The 18,927-nt window shown below is 33.1% G+C and overlaps 2 protein-coding genes across 3 annotated transcripts in view; both read left to right on the forward strand.

Annotated features, from left to right (window-relative positions):
• LOC128240094 (uncharacterized) overlaps positions 1-11,808 on the forward strand; it is a 48,788-nt gene extending 36,980 nt beyond the window's left edge. The window contains exons 1-5 of one of the 2 annotated variants that reach the window (XM_052956588.1): positions 8,084-8,225; positions 8,961-9,217; positions 10,261-10,358; positions 10,699-10,788; positions 11,006-11,808. In XM_052956588.1, coding sequence (XP_052812548.1) covers positions 9,051-9,217; positions 10,261-10,358; positions 10,699-10,788; positions 11,006-11,049 — 399 coding nt within the window. In that variant the 5' untranslated portion in view covers positions 8,084-8,225; positions 8,961-9,050 and the 3' untranslated portion in view covers positions 11,050-11,808. Of the gene's footprint in view, positions 1-8,083; positions 8,226-8,960; positions 9,218-10,260; positions 10,359-10,698; positions 10,789-11,005 lie in introns of those variants that run through there. The other variant, XM_052956589.1, reaches the window with a different exon arrangement.
• Positions 11,809-15,441: 3,633 nt separating this feature from the next.
• LOC128240092 (uncharacterized) lies at positions 15,442-17,964 on the forward strand. The gene is made up of 4 exons (XM_052956584.1): positions 15,442-15,677; positions 16,066-16,163; positions 16,518-16,607; positions 17,334-17,964. The coding sequence occupies exons 1-4, from the start codon at positions 15,541-15,543 to the stop codon at positions 17,429-17,431; spliced, it is 423 nt and encodes a 140-aa protein (XP_052812544.1). The 5' UTR covers positions 15,442-15,540; the 3' UTR covers positions 17,432-17,964.
• Positions 17,965-18,927: the final 963 nt, after the last annotated feature.

The raw sequence follows: 18,927 nt of genomic DNA on the forward strand, positions 1-18,927 counted from the left end.
GAAACACAAATATACAAACAAAAACAGACAACACACGGTGAAATATCCGCCTTGTAATGTACGGTAACACTTGAGTTAACTAGAAGACATTGCTTTAGTTGTTCTCTGACATTTCGCTTAATATATGACATAATAAGATGGTGATAAATTCTATCATAAAACCAATTTACATGATATGCGAGAAGAAACGCATTTAAACTCCTCTTGATACCGCTTTTGATGATAAAATATTTAATATATCTGTCTAAACTAAAATTCGTTGACGTATAATAGTCGGTTTATGACACGTTGTTAAGGATAACATGTACAATCAAGTCTGCTTCTTCACTTTAATCCATGGGGGTAAGCTCTCTTGTGGCCTTTCTTTATCGATTGTATTCAGCTGAATCAGGAAGGACCGTCTGTATTCACTCTCAGAAAGGCCAATGACCATTATGACTTGTGTATGACTTCTCCACACTGTTTGCCTCGAGTTCAAGTTATCATGCGCTCTTGTTATTGTTCATTAAGAAATGTGTTGCACGATTAGATGATTTTATTTCCGCAGTTTTCTGACAAAGTTGATTACGTTAAAAAAATATTAAGCCTATACAAGTGGATATCATGCTACATAGGAAACCAAAGGTTCTTTCCGACAATTGATATTTTCATAATTTCAGATGCATTATTTAAATTCTAATATTGTAAAAATGCGATAGTTAATAAAAAAAAGAGATACTAATAAAGGGATCAAAGGATCTACATTTTCAAATTTCAATAAGTGGTAAAAGGGTAACTTTGATTAAAATGTAATGGTTAAAATGCACATTAGCCAATTGGTCCATTCTTTCCTTCAGCGCAATTAAAATAGATGATCATGTTTTACAAATTTCCATATTTTCCTACCAATCTTAATTATGGATGTTTGTTTACAGCAAACAAATATATTCTTGTGAGTGGGCTAAACTTATTATTCATTTATTGAAAGTAATTTGGTTACTTCTGGCAGTATGCCATTTTTATGAAATCTGAAAAAACACGCCCACGTTATTAGTATTCGTGAACTCTATTCGACACTATAACCTACCCTAACCTACCCTTATATAACTGAGTTGAACTGATTTTGAAAATAAAACTGAGGTTTAATAAAACATAGCGTCAATAATAAACTTATTATAAATCACTTGTGTGGTTATCGTTAACAACCCGATCATATCAAGTAAAACTGATTGGCGCCATCTCGACATATCTGTCTTTTTAATGATTTTGAGGTGGTTTGATATCAGTCGCAGTTGTGATTTACCTAACCTCAATCAATGAAACTGTCAAAATAAAATCCGTATTACTCTGCAGTCTCCACAATTATGTTTTGAAATGCAAATGTGTACAATAGGTACTGTACTCCTTTTTATCAAGGATAAATAGAAACAGCGTATACTGGGTGTGTTATATTCTTCCAGTTAAGAATATTACACACCAGTGAGGGTCATATGACATTAAAGAAAAACAACCAATAACAACATAGGCCTAAGATGCATTCCAAGTCAGATGCTCTCATTATAAAAAGGTGAAGTCTTATCTGTATATGTATTCTTAACAAGGTAAAATCCATCTAAAACGGACGAAACAGCTGGACGGCTGAACCTTTTGAATGCAGATGCTTTTAATCGACCTCATGCTTGTAACGTGGTCTTGGGCGTGTTTGTGGAATGCGCACGAGTAACCACACTTATATACCGGTGTGTATATTAGGAGATGTCGATATTGCAGTACCTAACGCATTATCTGAAACATTTTCTGAAGTATGAGTTTGTACTAGGAGACCCTGTTGACAGTATGAAAAAGGCCCTGGTACATGGTTCATGTTCGGTGACCTTTCAGTAGCTGAGTAACGGCATGACAGGACTGTGATTGAATGACTGGGTAGTTTGTGTTTGGTAGCCTTCTGAGTGCTCGTTACTAAACATAATTGTATGCTAAGGAACACATGTATAGAAATAACTCAAAGGGTCTTTTTAAACGTTTTAAACGATATGAAATTATGTTTACCAAACACTTTAGCAGTGTGACGACAAAACATACTGGATCGTAAAACTGATATGAAACAATGTGCTTTGATTAATTTGTATTGGAGATACATCTGTGGTAATGAATAATCCGCAAATAACTAATAGGTTAGTAGGTTATTTTAATCCCACTTTATTTAGGGTAGTTGTTTAATGAAGATGACTACATGTATGTGGTATGAGGAGTATAAACCACAAACTGTACATTACCACACTGTTAAACGTATTACAATGTCAAGCATCATCTATGTCTTACAAAGGAAGTCATTGTCTCGCCGAAATTTCTACTTTTTACGACGCTTATCTTGCTGAATCATAGTCTATATTGCCAATATAAAAGTATTCAACAAAGACAGGATACCCGTTTGAATCACCACATATCCCGAGCAGTAACAATTAAATGTAATCAATCAAATGCCTGCAAACATTTTAATGATACTCATTCGACCTTCAAGAGTATTAAAACTGTTATCTGCGGTGCATTAAAACCACAGAACAGCTATCGACTGTCATATTCTTCATCTGATTTCCGGTAGGTTCGCATACTTCACGTAGTGTAATAAAGGCACTTGAATGCGACGTCACATGCAACGAGGAAATGCATAGCTTACGTGTCTTTGTATTTGCAAGTCAAGATAATGAGTGTTGTAAAGAAATATTCCAGACTAAATCTGCAAACGAGAGTAAATTGATATGTGATAATGGAGCGATTGTTGAGAATTTTGTTAAGGGCACACTGTTATTCAATATCAATACATGCAAATGTATAACAAACATAAATTGTGAGTGATAAACCATTTATAACTTACTAAATAATGCATTTATGAAAACTATTATTTACTGATAACAATATTGAAAATGTGTATTTAATAGCTAACATCGCGAAAATATTAAATGATTGGTGAATGGTAAGATTTACAGTGTTCTACTACCATCTCATAAGGAAGAAATACCGTGTTTCAAATTAATCTCGGTATCCTTCATAAGAACCATTGTTTTAGATATTTATTCATCCTTTTTGTATATCAAAACAGTTGTATTATTGCGGACAATTTTATTTAGGAGTAAGTGTGCATCATCAACGTGATTAATGGCATCATTGTTAACTTTTAAACGCAATCTATTGTATATTCAAATATATTTAGTAGATTTTGTCTCAAGTCTAGTTAGCAACACTGCAGATTGCAAATGTATCAAAAACAATTTCAGCGCAAAAAAACCGTTAACAATGATAACGTTAACAACTTTGTTAACTTCAATAAAGATCTGAAAATTCGGCATCTTGTTCAATTTTCTTTGTCAAAGTGCAACTTTTTTATTAGAATTTAATAAGATTGAATAGTTTAATGTGTAATATTCTGCAGAAAGACGCAGACGACGTAACCAACGGGGTTCAAATGATTATAATTGAAATTTCTTTGCCCTTTATGGTGTATGGACATTACCACAAGAACCCTTAAAATGCAATAAAGTTTAATGGGTCTTCCAGTATCAAGCATAGATGCACATTATATTTTTTAACAAAATACAAACTGATATAATTTCTGTAGGTTATTTTATGACTTAAAAAGAAGCGGTGATGAATAATGATTGATTAACTATGTCGAATTTACGTCCGAAGCAAACGAAAAAACATAGTTTACACAGCATTTAAATGCGTTAACTTTAGGAACAGAAAATTATCCCTCGAAAGTAATAACTAGATTCTGCGAATTTCGGAATTTCCCAAATTACCTAATACCTTACCTGATAATTAACTGAAAATGGCGTCTTATGGATCCTGTCCGATGTCTTTTCTTTTAAAACTGCCGAGCATGATCCAATTTATTTGTCTCAATTTCAAAGGTTGCCGTTAAAATACTTTAGCGTGATTCGATTGATACGTCACGTCTTTACAAGTATTGTTACGCGACAGAAAATATGATGTGAATTAGTAATCCATGTCCCCTCAATTCTTTTGACCAGTAAGGTATTTGCATGTGTAAAGAGAAAGTTATTGACTGGTTTAAATCTGAAACAATTGATAAGGTATGATCGTCATTAACTTAGTGATCGTGATTTACTTCATTATATTTGGATCACACTAATTGCAGCGAACTGATCAAATGAAGATGACTTTAATTTTTAACCATTAAAATAAAAGCGAAGAAACAGGGAACTTTATAACATTAAACGTTTCAGTACCACGCTATTTTCATCATTACGTTGTCAATAATCACATATGTCCTTCAACGAAAAGTTATTCGTCTCAGCGACAATAATTTCTTTATGACGTTTATTATGCTGTATCGTAGTCTATATTGCCTCTATATCAGTTTTCAACAAGGACATTGTACCCGTTTGAATCATTAAGTAGTTTATCGTGGTTAGTAAAATCTACTTTTTACATTACTGAACCTCCTGAGCAGTAATTAATTAAAGTAATATCAACTATCCGCTTACATTCTAATGAGATCGACAAGCGTATAAATACTGTTATCTGCGCTGCATTATAATCAAAGAACAGCTATTGGCTATCAAAGCCTATGTACTCTTCATCTGCTTTTCATACTTTGATACATTGTTTTATGGTGTAGTAAAGCCACTTTAACATGGTGTGACATGTAATGAGCAATTGTCTAGCTGCCATGTCTTCGTTTATAAAATTTAAAAATGTAATAGGTTTTGTCATAAGAAACTTTTCGAGATTAAAGCTTTAAACAGGAGTAAGTTGTTCTGTGATATTTCATCCATGTCTATGTTGAACATTTTTTTTCGTATCATATGAACAACAAGTAAATAATAACTAAAGGAATTAAATATAAAACAATCAATGAATTGTTTTTTTTTTTTACCAAATGAAGCTGTTTCTTTAACAATCGATAATGAAACTTGATCATTAGATGTGTTAAGTATAAATTTGAAGCAAGTCGCTGACAACAGAAGGGTCGAAGTTAAACGTTTCCCTATTAAATCTGAAATGCCCTTCATGGTGTATGAAGGAACACAAGTACCCTTTAATGCAGAATAGTTTGATGTGCCTTCCAACACAATGCATGGAATCGCCGTATATTGTTACTAGAAAGACAGCTGATACAATGTGTGAAAGTTTTGTATGACAAAACAAATGATGTGGAAAGTTTTTTATTGCCAATGTCGTAATGTATGTCAGAAGTAATTGAACAAAAATTCGTATTCAACTTACGTAAATGTTTTAGAGCTTGGAAGAAAGAATAACTGAGTACATGTTACAACCTTTAATATTACACAGCAGCAGCTGCTGTAATTTTAAATCCAAATATCAGAAGTAGTTCTACGATAAAGTCTGTTTATCTATGGCGTAGAAAACTCCACGAACTCATGTAGGAACGTTTTTCGCTATACTAAGTTGTAGTAATAAATAACACATGTACTTTTATATGACATACAATGCGGAGATAAGTTTGTGATATTTAATATCACGTAGACTTTAAAGGATTGTATTGTTTTGATAAAAGGCTTTCAATGATTTATCTATTTAAATGTACTTAAATTGGTTTTATTTCGTACGCAAACGGGGCCTTTAATTTGCGATAACCGGTTAGCTTCACAAGGTACACATAATGCCAAAAGGTTTTATCCGATATAATTGACGCACTATTTCTCAAAGCGCGAAGATATATGACTATAGTTCGATAATATGCAAGCACCATGCCTTAAAATGCTATAATTAACGGACCATTCTTTATTCGGATAAGTTGAACGCACCTCGTCTTAATATGAGCTACGATAACGATGTGTAATGTGTAACTCCGCTTTTGGGTAGGCATCATATCTTACTCTGCAAAGGTTGTACAGCTAGTCAATTTCTGCTAGGGCTGTAAATATATCTAACTCTGCTATGGTGAAGGCAGTCAACATATCTTACTCTACTATGGTGTAGGCGGGTGATATATCTTACCTTGCTTTGGTGTAGGCAGGCAACATATCTTACTCTGCTGCGGTGTAGGAACCATATCTTATTATGCTAAGCTGAATCTTACTTAGATACTCGTCTTGAATGTTTTCGCGCATCCCGTAATTAAAATGCTAATTTAAAATTCAAGGTCTGAATATATGAACATTTAAAACACAAAATAAATTGTCGCGAGGTATGATATTCGCGTGCAAACTAATCTGCGATTTTAAACGTATTTTTAATGCAAATGAATGCCTTAAGACTTGTTTTTGGATTGTTGAAAATCTTTTGATTTTGCCAGAGAATACCTCAAACATTTAATTCACAACTAAAGTTAAAGTACATATGTGTCCATATCAGACTTTAAAACAGTAAATACCAAATAACATCCGCTTGTGCCCTTTAAATGTCACAAACGAATCGTCGCATTGTCTGTCATATTAAAGTACAATCTTTCTTTTCACAGTTTACCGTGTGCAACCATTTTATCTAGCGCACTATCAGTAAATACAACAAACTGAGTTAAGTGGGCAGGTATAAGAGGTCAATTTATAACGTAAATTATTTTCCCTAATTAAGTATATTATTTGTCATACGATAGAATAACTTAAACATATCTAAAATACTTTCTTTACATTCATTCATGTAATAAACATGATTTTTATGTTAAATACACTTGGACCCTTCAAATTTCTTCATTGTGAAAATATAAGGAAATTGATTTAGTTTAGAAATAAATTAAGATATTTTATTCGGCCTGGATTATTAAGACATCATATATCAACTATTACTTCCTGTCATATATGACTATGCAGTTTGAAAATGATCTACTTTAAATAAACTATAAATATCAAAGATATAAACAAGTATAAGGTTTCAAAACAGTGAGCCCCCACGCTGCCCACAACTATTTAAACTATTAAGGATATTTTATGACAGGCTTTGGGTATTATAAACGAAACAAAAGCGTCCTTATTTGGTATGGTATTGCGATTAACACTGTCCTCGTTTGAACTATATTAATAGAGAAAAATGCCAAAACCAACATTCCCAGAAGGTTATTAAAAATTGGTGGTGCAAATTTAATGACTTGTCAAGTGACACTCTGTAAATTGATAAGGATTACATAGCAGAATTTTGCTGAATTTCCTCGGTAATTTATGTAATTATGGTCAACATTATATTTTGTTCAATGAGAAGACAGTATTTCTATATTTTTCTAATATATTTTAAGCAGTCAGTCAACATTATTTTTAGTTAGGTGAAGCAGTAGATATAAACAGTGACCAGCCAAGTTAGTAAGTAGTTTACACAGTATAATGTAGACCACTTAACAAACCTTAAAGATTGTAAGCTTGTCGTTGAAGTTTTAAAGTAGAGAAACTACGCAATGAAATCAGACCAATTTGCAGTGCGTATTCATCAGTTTAAATAAAAACTGACTTAAAATCCCATACATTTAAATATAAAGGAACATAAAGGAAGTGGTGTAATTTCGGAATAAATTTGAATGAACGTGTTTTAATACATTACTGTCAATTCTACTAGACCGCATCATTAGTGTGGGTATCTAAATAAATATGTATAATTTAATGTATTAAGGCGTTTAGTATACCTTAACATGCACCTGATTAATTGAACGTTAGAAATTGGTCAATGCAGTTTGAAAAAGAAATCTTGAGAAAATAAAATGTATAAAATGTATAAAATGTATAAAATGTATAAAATGTATAAAATGTATCAAATGTATAATAAATATTAAGGTATAAAAATATTGAAGCAAATTGGCAATAATATATTATCCTCAAATATGCGATATACAACACTTAATATCAGTCTAAAAGAATATTGTGAATAAGATTAAGCATTCGTCATTGTGTTACGAATCTATGGTGAGAGGGGAAAAGTTTTTCACAAAAGTGCAATTGTTTATTTCTATTATTCGAGATGTTTCATACAGCGAGCAGCCAAGCTATATCATGTCAATGGTATTTCCAGTTTCTGTGTTGATCTCATTTCACACTGGTGGGAAACATAACACCCGTAGCCTCTGTGGTAGCTTTCTGTTATAACCCACTCCATACATACTTAAACCGCTAGTTTGCTACTGAAGTATCAATAATTGAATACAACGAACGGGATAAGGCTGTACGTGCCGCTTAATCATACTAAATAGAAGTTTGACTTAATCTTTTGATTTAATAAAATACTAAAACATCAGTGATTAAAATAATACTATTGGATTATTCCAATAATTCTCTAAGGTAACCAACTTTTAGTAATTTAATAATTAAACTAATACATAAGCCAAATGCATTAGTTTGATAGATAGATTTAAGTTTAATGTTGGAAAAAGAATAGAAGCTTTTAGAAATATATATTTCGATTTTATTCATAAATATATATCCGATTTTTCATACAAGAATAAACACAAGCATGACTATTCACGGACATAGTTTAACGTTTGCTTGATATGAAATAAACCACTTGCTACTAAATTTCCCAATAGGTTTATCGTCGACCTTACAAGTGGGTGGGTTATCAGTTGTTAACAAGGTCAGGCGACGTTCAATACATCTCACACAAACACTGTATCCGTTTGGCTTCATTTCAAGTACAGATATTACTCATACAAACCTTGAAATGTTTGGATTACGATAACAAATAATAGAGTATGACGACTAGCTTAATCGCTCTCTACTTATTTTGCCAGTATAAACTTTATGAATTACATCTGTCGTACGCATACATGATTTGTGTTCGCAGTAATTTCGGTTGCGATAATGAAACTATATTAGGATGTTTATTTGTCTGTATCATTTAATGACATAACCAGCTTTCTCAGGATACCGATGTAACTCAGAACTCATTGTTGGAACGGTTGTGCTTAAAAACCGAATATAATTTCAGCTGTATGAATGCTGTGAATGAGAGCTGAAAACACTTCGGATATACTTTGTGTGACTTATCATCAAACATCAAATTTGTTTTATTTTCAGCTTTTTGTAAACTTCTTAAACCAGAGTGCCGTGAAGGGAGGAATTTTTAGAACAAACTTGCTAAATACTTAAGAAATAAAAAACAAAAACATGATGCCCGTAAACTTTTTGGGATTTATTCCGATGCTGACCTTGGCGCTGTTGGTGGTTATTGTGGCGGGACGGTCTCTTGAGTCAAACGTCTCTGGTGCGGAACAAATGCAAAATGATGGTCTTATCATAATGGCTGAAGACGGTTTGCGGAAATACAATGGACCGTAAGTTGAAAAAGAGAATTACATAATAGTTTATTCTATTAGATTGTTTAAGTTGTTTGTTACTCACTGTACTTAAAGGGGACTATACCAAAGATTGGCATCATTATTTTCTGTAACGATTCTCAGGACAATTTTTTAATAAAATGTTTTACTCTTTGATATTATAATTGTAAAAAAAATACCAACATGTAAGAAATCAAGTCAGGGACCGGGTTCAAACCGATGTCGCCAAAATTGCAGCCCAGTGTTGTATCCAAAGCTGTATATCTAACTTGATAATATCACGTGGTAACATCGACTAGCCAATCAAGCATAAGAATGAATTCTACTAGATATACATACCAAGTAATCTTTTTTTAATGGAAAACTATGAAAAACATTGCAAAAAATAAATTATTTGTAAACTATGTAGTACTTCAGTTAGTTATTTTCAATGCATTGTACACATCGATACCAAGTAAATGTCAGTTTTCGACATTTTTTTTCGCTATTTCATCATACAGTGTATAGCCCCTTCAATATAAGTTTATTAACGTTTTTGTTAACACTTCGAATATTTACAACACATATTCCTTTAGAAACGAATGAAATGTCAGTGATTTATTAAAATAACTTATAAAAAAAATCTCGTAAATTGGAAATGCAGCTTTATTCAACAATACTGATAATATCTGTATATAACAGTCATAATTCGGATGCATGGTTGTATGAGATGAATGTTGTGCAGGTGGTTCATCAAAATGGTGTAGGTGTTTCCTTCATTCTAAATCCGATCATGTTCGGCCAGCAATATCTTTATTTGATGTGAATGTGAATAACAGCTCAAACATTAAAAAAACGTTATGAGTTGTGTGGTGTCTGTAAAATGTAGTAGTATCTTCTCTATGGATCGTTGAAATTGCGTCGAGCGTGTAGCATAAGTCAATCAAATCAATAATTTGAATCGATCACATGCAAACTGCTGTTAGCATACGTCTGGCGAAAGGAAGGCTATTTATTCGTGATATATGAGTTTATTATAAGATCTTTTTCCTATTCAACAGAGCAGTACACCACTTCGCCAGACACGGTCTGTGTAACCATAGTTTCGGCAAGGTTAGATTCTTCAGGGCGCTCCAGAAGCACTTCCATAACATATCAGGTTCGTTAAACACATTCGTTTTTTATTACACTAATTGTATTGAATATACTATGTTGTAATTGGCTAATTACCTAAAAGTACGTAGTACAACTTATATGTATGTCTTGGAATATTATGACTCATCGTATGTGGAATGTATTGTTCATGTAAAAAAGCGTGTTACAGAGTCACAGCACATATAGCGCTGTATTTTTTATTCGTATAAAATTATACTAAAGTACATATTGACAATATTATGTACAGGCAATTTGTCAGACAGTTTATCTTATCTGTATATCTGATAGGGGTTTCTCTTTGCTTGTCTCTTACATAATATTTCAATGCATATTTGTTGTTTCAGATGATATGAAAATCGCATTTGTCCTTGATATCTGCAAGAGACGAGATCATATGCTTACTAAGTGGGTTCAGGAAATATTTGATAAAGACGGTATGTTCTTAATCTAACCTGGTTTAAAGAAAAGCAATTCTGAACCAGTCTGATTTTCGTCAGGCATTTGAATTTGTGATTATAATATACGCAATTTGCTTTTTTAAAAGTACTATTACGCTGAGGTCATAAATTGTAATGTATATTGCTCAGCAATCGAACAAGATACACATTTACGTTCGCTCTAAACAAATTGTTTTACGTTTATATTTCAAAGGTGACGGATACATCAGCCATTTTGAAAGGGAGATAGACAGATGAGCCCATTACGACAGCGTTCGTCACACACAATGAAGAACAGCTATGTAATACATCTGTGTAACGTGTAACAGTATATTTGTACCGGATACGTTATTGAGGAAAAATCTGTCTCCTTCCAAAGGGATGTTACGGTCTGACGATTAAAATGGAAATATAGCGTGTCTAAATCTTAAGTCCCTTTAACATTTTGAATACAATTCTCCAATGTGCTGGGCGTATGCGATACTACCAGAAACCCTCTAGTTTCAAGAACAAGAAAGAAACGAACATATGTTGAGAGAACATCGAAAATATACGAGAAATTCTCTTTGACAAAATGACCTTTCTAAATATTGCCAATGTTTCCGATTCGTTACGTTAGCGTATCCTTATGCACATCACTACAGTCTGTGATAACCCTGTTTTCGGGGTATTTGTGGATTTATTGATTGTCAATGTTGTTGTTTTCATTTTACAAACATACTTAATATGTTGTACGCAGACAACACGAACACGTGTAGACACTGCATTGTCTAGTCATCTTTGTTAAATTATATTTTGCTTTTTTGCATCCCTTATTCCACCATGTTATTATTTACTCTAATGCGCGTCCAAAATAAAAAAAAAACAACAACAAAAAAACACAAATACAACAAGATCGACCGCATAGTGTTGCGTACATTTGATTTAAAAAACTCATGTGTACATATTTACTTTATATGTATATTGAAATATGTTTCAATTTTATATGTGATTAAAAACTACATGTATTTAATTGTATGTCTATCATTTTTTATATAAATAAGGAGGATCCTGTTGAACAGTATAAAATACATCGTTCAAGACTCCGCGTACTTCGCCAGATTTATAAAGCCACTTTGAACAGAAAACCCCACTTTTATTAAGGCACGGTAAACATTTTTTATTTTTTAATAATGAAATGCAACCTTGGTGCAGAGAGGTCTGTCGTACTTCCAATATTCGACGCATCAAAAAAATGTACATTGTTTGTATCGCATATTGCAACAGTTAATGTCAATCTGATTTTTTGTGTTGTCGCAACACACATATTTTGCTGATTTTGTACTGTACACACTCAATTCGTCCCGAAGAATAAAGAAAAATGAATGGTATACCATTAAATGCAGAAATATTTAATGCCACACTCGTTAAATTGTTAGATTGTTAAGCATTACATATAACAAAGAAGGTTTATTTATCTAGGATAAGCTTATTACTTTCTAAAGTGTTTATCTTGCAGTATCAATGTCTGCGTTACCACCTTATCCTGTTTTAGCCAAAATTAGGTACACGTTTAAATCATAAATGTGTCGTGACGATACTTAACTCATCGACATAACCATATATCCCGAACATTTAACATTTTAGTTTAATTAAGTATCTGCATAAATGTTTAGTATACGTAGATACCACCAGACAAAAATATTAAAAATATATTCAGTCTATGGTTAAAGTAACTCGCTCATGGTTTGTAAAATGCTATCTTTAATTACGAAATACTGTAGCATATTGTTAGGAGAGTTAAAACAAAAATTCCAAAAGCTGGAACCCATAAGGAAATGTTAATTTTATTAATTTTGCTCAAATATCATCTTTGAATACCACAATTTCCATTAGCGTTTATTACCCGATTGGAAAGTACGGCTGTGTTATCGCGAGATTGTTTGACTGACATTATCACGTGATGTTATTAATGTATCCTAAATAGGTCAACATACCAACCACTTGTGTTAAAGTCCCTGTGGCCATGTGGACTACCTGCTGTTTTCTATTTTTGTATGACTTTACCGCCGTGGGTTCAACTCCATTAAAACCAAAATACTTTTCTATGCTATAACTGTATTTTTTCTGTAATTTCGATATCATAGAGTAAAATCATGATAAAATAAGTGTTTTCAGATGCATTACCGGGAAAACTATTTTTTTAGTACAAAACCCGAGCGATTCACTTTAAATGTAATAAGGAAGCCGCAATAAGTTACCTATGAAATAACGTTTATAATTCCATATCATTTTCCTTATCAATATGCACTCTGGGTCCGCTGTCATCAAAACTTCAACACGTTCACTTTAGTCTTGATCTTTGAATATAAAAACTCATAACTTCATAAATTTGCCATCTGGTTGGCTAAAATTCTTAAGATAACTGACGCATAGGTAAGCTGGTTATTAACAAAATGATGTATACTTTTAAAAGTACAAACGTTTCTCACGATTTCATTTTTTACTGAAATTCTTGGTAACAAGGATCACTCTAACATGAATTATATATAAGTATTGTTTTGTATGATAATATTGTGACCTATCATTTCTAAGCATAACGTAGCGGATGCTTTATTTTTTCGCACTCAATTAGTCAACCGTTCTATCCATAAGATAGCAGTATAGTTATTTTAATAGATTCATCTTTAAAGACACTGCTCGCGGATTCACGGAAGGGAAGCCGATATGCATGCAATGCGATTCTACATTTAAGGAATGAATTGCGGGATTGATGTCATTACCTGGGTATGAACGCAATTGGGATGGTCAAAGTGTGTGGAGTCCGAAGGATTATTTCATTAGATAGTTGTTTAAAAAAATACTTTATTTCATTAAAGAAAACCTTTCAGTAATCCTTTCCTACCCATGCTGTAAATAGAACGACCCGTCTGTAACCGGAAACGTTTTATCAAATGACGTCACGATAACGCGGGAAAAGATCAACCACTTGAAATCACTTTTAAACGTAAAATTGAAACACTTATGGCAACGATACAGTTAACATATCATATTTAAACACTTTCTAAAATGTTTATTTATATTTAACGGCACCTGTTGACACAATACAAACAATAACAAGATCAAAAATGTCCATGTATATTGTTATGCGATGAATTGCGATCCGAACATATCCGAAGATGTTGCGTTCGTCGATTGATAAACGCAATTGCCGAAAAGCAGTTCATTTAGGGAATGGAAGTTGACGTGTAAATATTGCAGGTTAAAAGACATAACGTTTCGTAGTATGTCGTCAGTTGGTGTCTATTTGACAGTTCTAAGCAGAAGTAAAGCTAAGTGCAAATCAATGACCTAAAATGTTCACAGACACAATTACGAACTTTTATGGCGGTCAAACACAAAAGCATTAAAAGTAAGGTTTCGGCTCATGCAATAAGTGCAACTAATTCAAACACGCTGTATGAATTGTAGTATGCGAGTGAAAATATATATTATTCCTGTCTTTACGATCTTACACTGAATTAAAACAAATGCTTTCTAAGCTGCTACCTAGTGTGTGTATACCACGTGATAAATTGCGTCATAAATGCTACGTCGGAATGCAATATTTTGCCTCGAATGAAGACTTTAAACAAAGAAAACTTTCCTATCCCTTCACCATTTTCAAGGAAACATAGCGCAGTCTACGCTGCTAACAGAGCCCCGCCTTCGGTCTTTTACACTGAGAGTGTAGTTTCTTAAAACGCTTCGACAACCCTTTTCGCAATATGGCCGTCTGACGGAGCACTGTCAAAACATTATTTTGGAAACAGGTTTGTCGAAGTGTTTGATGAAGTTAAGCACCTTATCAAACTCCGGTAATAAACCGAAGGCGTGGAATTTTAAGAGGCTTAGACTGCCCTTTGTTTCATTCAAAATGGTGTACTTAAACAAAAGTGCTACCTGTGGGACACCCCTAACGAAAAGGCATTTCTTTTTCCGGCACATGGAGAAATAGTTCTCAAATAGTTTTGTTTAATTGTTTAAGTGACAACAATTGGGCAATGGTTTTTGTGAATGCATCTTATGTTCCAAATAATAACAGTTAATGCACGAAATTAATTTTAAAACTAGATACTTCACTAAACAAATGCCATATATTCGCGCTAATAGGCAATAGCCGACACCCTCGAAATCGGTAAAACTAAAAGCTACTTGGATGCAGAATGAAAATTCATGTCTCGACATCGGAAAGAGTTAAAGGTGCAACATCATCACCACAGACAAATTTAATTGGTTCTAGGAAGTGATATTGATGACCAATGTAAACGATTTAATAAAGTGCAATGTAACACATACTTTAAACGTTAAAGTGCATATTGTTTACATTATATTTTGCTCTCAAATGTCATTTCAGTAAACCGAATGAACCACTGTTGTTATCTGTGCCATAATCTGGGACGAGCTTAAAAGAACAACATTTAGGTGCAGCATCCTACGTAGACCTATAGTGACATTCTGCAGGAGTGTACGAGGGCTTACACATTCTAAACTTAGTCTTGGCTATTTAAACTGCAGTCTACTGCTGCATTTGTACACTCTCGTGTTGTAAATCTAATGTTAATCACGTTCATTCAGAAATAAACACTTAAAGAAAGAAACATTATTAAATTACATTAGAATTAAATGAAGAGGAAATAACCCTAAACGGAGTGAATATTCTCGAAAATCTGTTGTTGTTTTGAGCAAAACTATATAGTTGTACATGGACAGTATATTGCGCAATTATTAATGAATATGGAATCCATTCTGAAGGTAGTTGTAACGATAATTTTAATTGATGGATTTTACGCAGCTTCAATGTCCGGGATTGACACTACTTTACAGACTGACCCAACCGGTGACAGGCATCATCATTATCATCGAATGTGAGTTTTATGATATTTATTCGTACATGTTTTTTGCTGTTTATCTTTGCTGTAATCTTTGTTTAAAAACGTATTATGCCGGGAAAAGAGTTTATCCCGTTTTGACCCTTGTGTCTTTAAACGACGTCGTACTTCAGCAGATGCTCCAGTATCTTGAATTGTAGTAAAATTGTACATATTCACATGTTCATAATATCCATGGTATTACTTGTCGTCTGTACTACAGTGTTTAGCTGTAGTCATACATTGCCATTCATATTGGACTTTTTATGCATGTATATACACATATTTTAACGCGCATTGGAAATAATGTTATGTTCATTTAGGTAGTATATTCAAGTTTGATAATGTTAGTTGTTAATAAACTAAACTATCATTCTTCTTTCAGAACATTAAAGCACTTCTCAGAACACGCTTTATGCAGTAATACTCCTGGAACGATAACGTTCCTGAAGGCACTTGAAGACTATTTTCTAAATATATCAGGTATGAATGCAACGTAATTATCCTTAATACGTTTGCAATAAATTGTATTTCTTTCAAAACTTGAATATTGAAAACAGCATTGATTATTTCAGATGAATGTGTAGGCTGGGATCCTTTTATATGTACACAAGATATTCTAGTATTTTCCAGTTTTCAATGATAAAACAGAAGTTTTTAAATAATGTCATAACGTAGCGATATGGGGTCACCAGATTTTATGCCCAATTGAATGGACTCGTAGCATAGTGGTAAGTCAAACAGCTAAAGAAGGTTTGCATAACGCGTTCCGTTTCTGCTAGACCGTCACTATTTTTATTCCTTCTCACAATATCCTCCTAATACGTCTTATTTCAGATACAATGCGGGTCAATTTTATCCTTGATCTGTGTTCGAGACGGGGTGACATGCTGATTGGCTGGGTAAGGGAAATATTCGACAAAGACGGTAGGTATTAGTATTACGTGTTGACATATTTGCTGTTTTCTGCCGCTGTTTTGCACGATGTTTGGGCTCACCAGTAAGACTCCAAATATGTGTTGAATAAATTCATCTTGCTATTTAAACATTTTTTCATACAGGTTAAAAAGTTATTATTTTCGATTAAAAATGTTTTTTCGATAATAAATCGTCTTAATTAAATGGAAAAAATAGGAAATATGAAATACTCTGAAAACAGGCGTTTTCATTCTGAAAACAGGCTAAACGAAAAAATACGGAAAATGATTCTTTACGGAAGTCTATAAAACCATTCATTTATTATATACGACAGCGTCAAAATGAATGAAACGAAATGATTATCCATTAAAAGGTCCGAATTAGTTGAATGTCATTTGACAATGGCAGAAACGTCCGTTATGAAAACTGTTTTCATACGGAAATTCGTCCTGGCCTGGAATTGAACCCGGGTCGCCTTTGTGAGAAGCGAGTGCGTTAACCACTCCGCTAACCGGACAATCCTTACGATTTAATGACATAATTTAAATCTGTATGCATAAACAATATTTAACTGATGATGTAAATTACATGTGGTGAGAACTATGTATTTCTCTTTTCTAGAATGCATTAAGGTATGCATTTCGCTTTTGATAATACAGTTCTAAATTATTATCCACTGAGCTTGTACATTCCATAATGATGTCGTTTAAACTTAATGTACTTTTTATACCGCAGGTGACGGTTACATATCGCACTTTGAGAGGATATTCTACAACAACAGAAGGTTATATGGAGAGGGCATCTGGATAAATAACCTGTCAAACGACGTATAGCATTAACCACAACAAGAATAGTGAGGAAAAAATAGCAATACCTGAACACTATCACCATCAAGATGACGTTACCCCGATGTAAACTGTGCAGCATATGTCACTGTAACCAGTTGGCAATTGTGATACAAACGCTCAATTCACCAATTATAGGACCATATCTAAAGAATTGATTATTGCATATCGTATGATTGTCCAATGGTTAGACTTATAAGTCTCAACAAGCAACGTTCTAGAGCAGCAATAACTTCTAAGTGGACTTGTCAATTGATTAAACAGATTATCAAGATAATATTGTGTGGTTTGTCGTAGTGTTGACGCCACACGATGACGCTCTTGCCCATATTTTGTGCAATTCCCAGTATTACAAACTTAAGACTGAATGTGTTAGTCCTTAATATAAATTATCCTTGTCATGACCACTGAAAAGACTTGGCAATTGTCTTTTTTTATTTCAGGGCTTTTCACTGTATATTTTATTATTTCATTGACCAAATCTTACCTGGCTGGTATGTCAAGACCAGAATTGGCCTGGATTAACTTTTGATGCTGCATGTCATGAAATCGAGATTTCAATTTTCAATTTTGAATAAAACCATGTTTAAAAATTATTAAAAAATTCAGACCCTGGTAAAATATATAAACAATCCAACATTATTTTATAGGTTGTAACGGTCAGTTTCAGTAAAATGGCGCCCACTGTTAAAACTTGACTTGAAAAAGGTAAAACCAAAGTCATCTGTTAAAGCTCAGAATTTGATTTGAATGTCTTAATGTTTTTATACTGATGTAGGCGTTACGCCGAAACGTTTCAGATAATAAACTTTACGAGTGTGTGTGTTTTTTTGTTTTTTTTTCAATTTCTTTTAATGTCACAAACTCTCCGCATCGTAAGTTAAAATAAATAACTATTACTGTTACTGGTTTTTAATGTTCCATCTTTGAAATATAAACGTTTGTACAGGTTTTCGGTCATTGACACTTCTTTGCAACTGAATTGTTAATATAATACACATAAGATGCTAGAGACATCAATAACGTCATAGATAATAAACACTCAGTAATTCTACACTGTTCCGCTTTTATGTCGTAAACCATAAAATAAATGTCTTAGTTCGTTTCGTTTTATTAACGATATTAAGTGCATATATTCTTCTTGTGAGAAGAAGAAGTGATGGTTATTGCATTTTAAGGTATGTACATAAACCATGAAGTGCAATAGACATTCAATTGCGATAATTTTGTCGGTTATGTTTTGTATAAACGGCATTCTTATACTTAGTTTCGAACGATGGTGAATGTACATGGTCCTTGGGTACTTGAAGTTTTAAAGTTGAAGATTGATGATTTACTTTATTTTCCATTGCCTGTAAGTTGATGCTCGCTCCGATTTGATGTTGTTTAAATTTTGCAATTATTGATAACGTTTTTACTTAATTACTTCTTTAACCACACAAAGCCCGCCCCTCCCTTCCAGGTATATTCCTATTTGTCTGACA

Source organism: Mya arenaria, chromosome 7 (genome assembly GCF_026914265.1).
Source record: "Mya arenaria isolate MELC-2E11 chromosome 7, ASM2691426v1".
Classification (NCBI taxonomy): Eukaryota; Metazoa; Mollusca; class Bivalvia; order Myida; family Myidae; genus Mya; species Mya arenaria.